At 42.0% G+C, this 7,501-nt stretch overlaps 1 protein-coding gene across 1 annotated transcript in view; it reads right to left on the minus strand.

Moving 5' to 3' along the window:
* LOC126407378 (anoctamin-1-like) overlaps positions 1-7,501 on the minus strand; it is a 131,031-nt gene that overhangs the window by 56,231 nt on the left and 67,299 nt on the right. Inside the window, exons 11-12 of the mRNA XM_050072213.1 lie at positions 6,144-6,304; positions 3,499-3,581 (exon numbers count right to left, since the gene is read on the minus strand). Coding sequence (XP_049928170.1) covers positions 3,499-3,581; positions 6,144-6,304 — 244 coding nt within the window. The remainder of the gene's footprint in view (positions 1-3,498; positions 3,582-6,143; positions 6,305-7,501) is intronic.

A 7,501-nucleotide genomic window follows, 5' to 3' on the forward strand; every position in this document is an offset into this window, starting at 1 on the left:
CCCCCCTCCTTCCCTCAGCTCCGCCTATCTTTTCTGAACTTTTTGAAATCAAGCTGTGGGCGGAGTAATGCCCAGAGAGGGGGGTTTAGTTCCCCTTTAAAGTCAGTAAGAAGGCTTTTGCCATTCTTCGGCAACTAAGAACATTTGCTGCATTAGATCAATTTCACTGTGGTGACCTGGTTTCCTTTTCGTTTTAAAGGTTTTCCTGGTTACTATAGACGCTTTTACTTTTATTCAACAGTATGACTTTTATTGGTGGGTGGGGCTTAGCTGGAGGCAAAACAATTCTCCACAGACATTAGCTAGCGCGAGTTAGCAAGTTCTGTTGACTTGTTTTTGACAGTGGAGGAAGATGATACAAGTGTCTCTGAACAGGGTGCGTTCGGAAATATTCATTCCAAGTGCCGGAGCTCTCTCTGCCACAAACTGGAACATTCATAAATTCGGAGCGCTTTCTGAATGTACTGTTCAGTTATTCAGAGCACCAGACTCTCAAGAGTGGCAGAGCTTACACTGAGCACTCTGTCTGGGAAGATGGGGCAGCAGAGCGCTGAGCGGAGTGAATGTGTGATTGACTGAACCGTTCCTTAATTCATATAGATATAGAATGCTCCATGTCTTCGAACAGCAGGGCTCTCATTTTAGTGTAGAGTGTCAGACTGAATTTACAAATGCACCATGTCAGGTAACTCACTCTCTGGGACTGCAAATACTACTTGAAAAAGTAAATTCTGACAAATGGGACCAGACTGGCCAACCCATACACTCTCACTCAGTGGATGGATGATTTGACAGGATTGCTGAAGGTGGGATGGCAGGCATTGTGGTTGATAACTATTCTAATCTTACAAAGGAGGACAACGCTCAAACGGTTTCCTCCTGTTTTTTTTTTTGCTATCGAAGCTGAGGTTAGCTAATGCGCTAAAAAGTCAGCACTACGGAGAATCCAGTATTCCTCTTAATACCTCCCCAATATCTGATCAGGGGAACATGACAACCCTTAATACACAAAACGTTATTTATCCCTACAACAGCAAATACTTTTTCCCTAACCCGATATGAAGCTGTGCTGCATATGTGATAATTTTTTAATGATTGCCTCCATCCAGTCCTTTCGTCTTAACCCATTTAGGAATGTTGTCTTTGTTTTTGTTGACAGGCAGTGGCAGCTGGCATGTGATCAAATTTGAGGCTTGAGCCATGACTTCTTCTATTCTGGCATCCAATAACACAACAAGATGACATTATAAGGGTGTTTTCACATATAGTCCTTTTTAAACAAAGTACACCAAAAAGTGGACCAACAGAAAAGGGATTCAAGTTGTTTTTTGTGTTAAAATGGTCAGTTCGCTTGAAAGAGGATTCAGTTTCTGGTCAACTTCAGCTCCGATGGGGCCTTAGTACTCTTGCTATTCACATTATAGCCTATATATAATATATATTGATATAGTTTTGTCTTTATTTTGACGTGGCACTGCAGTGCGGTTATGGAGCCCCTTGCTTTCAGATAAACTTGAAATTGGAGATGGACATTGTGATGTCAGCCCTAAAAGGCTCTATTTGGGTGAAAATCCACACCACAACCTTTAAACCATAGATGGGTGTGATCGCAGCGCAGGTTCCCCTATTATTGGTTTTAAAGTTCACATTAAGGTATGTCTAATTTATTAGATGGAGAAAGCAAAGGTCAACAGTACCAGCTGCCAAAGCAGTGACAGCAGGCCAGAGGTGAGTTCATTTGGTCTTATGGTACAGTGGTAATGGCCACATGCGTTTGCTCAAGTATAAAGTATAGTCAACAAAATGGTTGTCAGATTATGATAAAACCTGACTCCAGATCACACAATTAACATTACATATTAATATGACATAACATATTCTTTAATCTAAGCATGAAAAAATCCCTCCATTGTGTTTGACAAAAATTTAATAATTGAAACCAATATAAGTACCTTAAAAGTAGAAAAAAATATTACGAGAAGGAATGTACATGTCTTGATTTTAAAACCTGGCAGGGTGGTGGCTTTGTGGAGAGGCCATTCAGTACTTGAAGTTAGGGCTGGGCAGTATGACAAAATTTTCATATCATGTTTTTTTTTTAAAAATCACATCGGTTTCACGGTATTTGACGGTATTTTGTTCGGGTTTCGGCCCACTTTATGTGACAACGCCTGAACGCAACACAGGCTCCGCTCCATTAGTGCCGTACTCAGTTATAATTGGCTCGGACTTGGGTCAGCTTCGGTCAGGAAAATGCGGCCTGAGCTGTGCTCTAGTGTGCTCACCTGTGCGTGTGTGCGCACATGTCTGTGTTTGTGTATGTGTGTGTGTGTGTGTGTGTGTGTGTGTGTGTGTGTATGTGCATCGAAGCAAAACTCTGCCGTGCGCGATACAGACAGCAGAGGAGAATTTTAAACACGCGACCATGTAGAGACAGAAATGACATGCCGTCATCTAAATAAGATAAATAACATAAGGCTATTTAGTTTGTATAATAAAAGGACAAGGTATAGACCTGTTCGATAGGCCTGGATATGAAGCGTCCGTAGCACCAAATAATATAACTGTAGTTTCTAAAGAGCTAAGACAAACAAAAGATAAAAAATAGCTGCTGCTAGTTGCATATAGGGGAAACACTGCTCTTTTTGGAGTTCTTCTGGGTCATCGTGTTCTTCTTCAGCAATGTGTACTTCGCTTTCAGAACTCTCTCCGGCAGCCATTCTCACCTCTGAACTTTTCTCTATGCTCTCACTCTCGCCGTCTCTGGCACGCCTGTGCTGTGCAGCGGTGAAATGGGTCCCCGCTGAAACACTTTCTCGCCGTGCACGTTCCAGAAGTTGTTTGGGCTATTCACCGGTATTGCGGTATATGAAAAATTCATATCATTATGAAAATAAATACCAGTTTTCGGTACGAACAGGTATACTGCACAGCCTTACTTGAAGTTGAATATTATTTATGAACCAGCTTTAAATTTGTGCTAACTTGTATAACATGTAGCAGAATGTATGTAGCCTATAGTACAGCTTAGGGTTGTATGATAATATCAGCACGTCACCGGCATTTGCCAATACTGGCTTTATAACAGATTGAAAATGGCCAACATGCTGATAATATTGGTATGTCTTCGGTATTCGCCAGTGTTGGCTTTGAAATTAACTATTAGAATCAGCCAACATGCTTTTTCTTATTTTACACAATGAATAATATTACATACATTGAAAGCATTCTATTTCATGTCTCAATCTGCTGTTGGGCCATCACAATAAGAGTATGCATGCATAATATGATAATAATTCCACTTGATGATTTCTAAATTTAAATAGGGAAAAAAGTGGATATATATAGATATAGGTGTCAGTTAGCTGTCAACTCAGTTGTTACGTATCGGTGTATCGGATCCAATATCGGGCATCCCTCAAACAGCTGATGAGGTTCTTCATACAGGTGAAGCTTACCTCCTTCTTTTCTATCTTATATTATCTGGGCACCACTCACCTCCTCATCTTCAAACCCAGTCAGGTCCCATTCATAGTTTAGTCTCATCTGCCTCCTCTTCCAATGTTCCATGAACATGGCAGCTTTGAACCAGACAGAATACAATTAGACAAACTCACAGAGGCACTGAAATTTATTACAGTTCATGCTTTAGCTTTAAATCTTTGGCACTTGTGTGATCTGGTGCATCGGGTAAGAGAGGTTGCTAGTGGTAAGCACAAAAGGTAAACTGCACATGGTTAGGTGATATGGGTGAAGACTAGTCGATTAGGTAAGTAATCTATGAGCTTCACTGATCTATTAGTAAAAAGCTAAATACAGGATTGATAAGTGGTAAAAGTATTGTACACTGGGTAAGGGACATTTGATAAACAGTTGCTTAGGTAAATGGATGGAAAATGCTGTGGAAATATTGTGCCCACTGTCTGATCTCCCCCTAGGTTACTGTGGTCAGTAAGTGGCTCAGTTTTGAACCCCCTTTAGCATTGTTAACTATGTTACTACTGTGATAAACCGCATCTCGTTGCCATCACCATCAAAGACAACAAGACAGAGGATCAGCATTGTTCCACTGAAGTTAAGGTTTTTGGCTCAGAATATGAGAAAAGGGTAACGGCCTTTATACCATCATTACCAAGAGTGTCTCTCCGTTAGTTTGGTGCTACAGTATTTACATTGAATCATTCAGCATAACGTTTGCCAACCTTTGTTATCGCTGCGATTACAGATAAGTTAATGAAGCTAAGCTCCAGAAGTTAACGTTAGTTTCACCAGAGCCCTTTGGACAACAGCTAACAATGATGTATGATCACCGAAGTACAAAAACTAGAAAAAAAGGGTAAATAATCTCCCAGTAAACAAGGTGACATGATGAACAACGCAGCTAGGAGCTAACGTTAGGCTAACGTTTGCTAACGTTAGCTAGAGATGTTAAAGATAACTTTATATTTCTTTCCAGCAAAGTGACAATATGATGACTTACTTTAGAACGGATAAAGACATCCTTGTTAATCTTATTCACGTTGAGTTGATGTTGTGGTCTACCGCACAACTTTATCCAAAGGAGACACTTTTCTCGGTTGAGATGGGGTTTAGGAAAGGGTAAAAAATACACCCCGTCGCCCAGCGTCTCAGGATACCTTGAGTCAGAGTTGCATGTACCCCATGCACACCGCTTGACCATTTTTAAACTTCAAATCTCAGAAAAAGCTCATAAAACTGAACGAAACTGACTTACTGTAATGCGTTTCAATGGACATCCAGACAGAGAATGTCCGAGTGTATGGGAATGGCTATACGCACTGTGATTGGCTCATCGCTTCTGAGGGCCGGGCTTGGCCATAGGTCAATTGCAAATGAGCAGTGCTGCTAGCTAACTCCCACTCAACTGGGTGTGCAAAGTACCGAGCCACCAAGGCTAGTTAAAGAGTGCAGACCAGAAGATGGGCAGTGGCACTATGTTTCAGCGTGTTAATGCAGCTGGCCGGCTGTATGTCAGCAGAGCCAACATAAAATAAAATAAAAGGGAAGCCACTGGTATCACAAAACATTAAAATTTCACCACCTCTAAATGGATAGTGCTTTGAAATGCAGTGCTCAAGCTCAACGAGTCAATAGAGCACTGAACTAAAAGGAAAGGCCTCACAGTCTTTTGTCATTTTGATTTTGTTTTTCTTTTCTCTTAAAAATCAACTGGTCAGTTACCAGTTAATAGGTGTCTGCTATTTAAAGCAAAGTTAACCAAAACTGAAATCCCTTGGGCAAGGGAAATACAAAGTTACTCTATCAGTGTTACAGTGGTTGGCGAAAGAGGTACATTGGATAAGGAACATTGGAAGGCTAGCAATACACAGACTGGGCAGACTTTTGGCTGAATTAGGTTAATTAAGTGAGGATGGTAATAGACATTGCACAGTCTGATGGGTAAACAGAGGTAGTAACTAGTTGGTTAACTAGTGGTCCAAGTCTTTGTGCTTTTGCAGTGTTGGCATATTTCTAGAGATGCCAAGTAAGGATAGTGTAAAATACCAGGAATGCTTGACCATTGTATTAAATGTTGTCAGTAGAACAATATGAATATCGATTTTCTAACCGCAGGTCGCCAGACTATCACAGGGCTGACATGTGGAGACAGACAACCATTCACACTCACATTCACACCTACGGACAATTTAGAGTCACAAATTAACCCATCCCCAGTCTGCATGTCTTTGGACTGTGGGAGGAAGCCGGAGTACCCGGCGAAAACCCACGCTGACACGGGGAGAACATGCAAACTCCACACAGAAGGGCTCCCACACCCGGGATCAAACCAGGAACCCTCTTTTTCTATTATAAACTTACACCATCAACCTATCAGGGACTGCAGATGAAAATTAGCCAAATCTGGCACATTTACATGACTTGAGTGAACATGTTCATTAATATGCACTGTCCCTTCCTAAATAAAATAAACATAAACATAAATAGTGCTAGAATGGAAAGTTTGACAGAGGTAGTAACAGTAACCAGTGCGGTTAATGATGGGTTCAATTCAACTGCACCACAAACAAAGCCTCCAAAATGACCACAGATAGGTTGACCTCATAAAGTGGACAGTGATTGCATGTATGTATTTTTGAATAAGCTGCTGTGTGTTCACTCACCCCACAGAGCCATGAATATAGAGAAGAAAACGGTGGCTGGGTTGTCAAACAGGTGACTGGCCCGGGCTGTTGCACAGGCAGTGCTAAGCTTCCAGTAGCTGCACACTCTGTCACACGGAGGACACATAGTGATGTTGTTCTTTGGGTGGCAGATCTCCATGCTGGAAAACCACACACACACACACACACACACACACACACACACACTGGTTGAGCTATTATGCCACAGACCAAACGATCAACAAACAAGTTAGCTACGGTTAGCATCTGATGTACCTTAAGATGCACACTCTGTCACACAAAGTTGTCTTACACTTAAGATGTACCAAGTGAATACCTCATGACATTTTTACGTTAAGTAAAGATTACAGTAAAGGAGAGGCATTATCAATAATGTACTTAGATTTAGTTTATGTCTGTTCAAGGTGGAGCTTTCAATTCTAAAATGATACTGGATATTTCAATGAATAATAATGTATCATATCTTAATTGTTATATTTTGTGAGTAAAATCTGAATCTGCAACGTAACCAGTTACAATTGTCTATCAAATAAATGTAGTAGTACAGTGTTTTCCTCTGTAGTAGAACAGTAAGTAGAGTACTGTTTACTTGCATATTTTTGAGGTGCTTTGGAGGCCTTTTGTACACTATTTTGGGGTACATTTACTTACATTAACAAGAATGAGACAGATGAGGTCACATAGACCCACCACATTTGAAGAGATTCCCTTGTGGCGTTCTTGAGATATGGGGCTCTAGTTTCGCAGACCGGGCGAGGCGGGGGTGCAGCGCACCTGCGCTTCGCCAACTGGGTGTGGCCAGGCGGATTTTGCAAGTTTGGCACACCGTGCGCCTGGCGCAGCTACTCCTCTGTCCCACCTCCGTCCCTCCTACCTGCGCAAGTCGGAAAGAGGGAGGAGAGAAGGCGTGGAGTGGGTTTTACACACATCACACCAATCCAATGAGCCCTTCTCCTCGCCCTTAAATGCGCCGCGCAAAGGCGTAATGAGAGTTTACTCAATTCGCCATGGCAGAAGAGAGCAGCAGCGTCAGACGGCCAAACTTCTCCCAGGAGGAAACTGATGTCTACTCACAGTGTCCAAATATACGGAACTGCGAGCAGACCTCCACGGGCTGATGATGCAAAGGTAGCCTGGGAGGAGGTCACCACAATCGTAAATCAATGTTGCGTTTCTCTCGTGCGCGCGTGCTCTCTCTTTCTCTCTCGCAGTCTCACTCTGTTTCTTTTCTTTTGACTTTTCTAAGATGACAGATGCTGAATATATACTCCCTATCTGATGCTGTGGCTGTTTGTGGTTGGCTGAGAGCAGCGTGAACTCATTAGTTTGCAGCTGTG

Source organism: Epinephelus moara, chromosome 20, assembly GCF_006386435.1.
Source record: "Epinephelus moara isolate mb chromosome 20, YSFRI_EMoa_1.0, whole genome shotgun sequence".
Taxonomy (NCBI): domain Eukaryota; kingdom Metazoa; phylum Chordata; class Actinopteri; order Perciformes; family Serranidae; genus Epinephelus; species Epinephelus moara.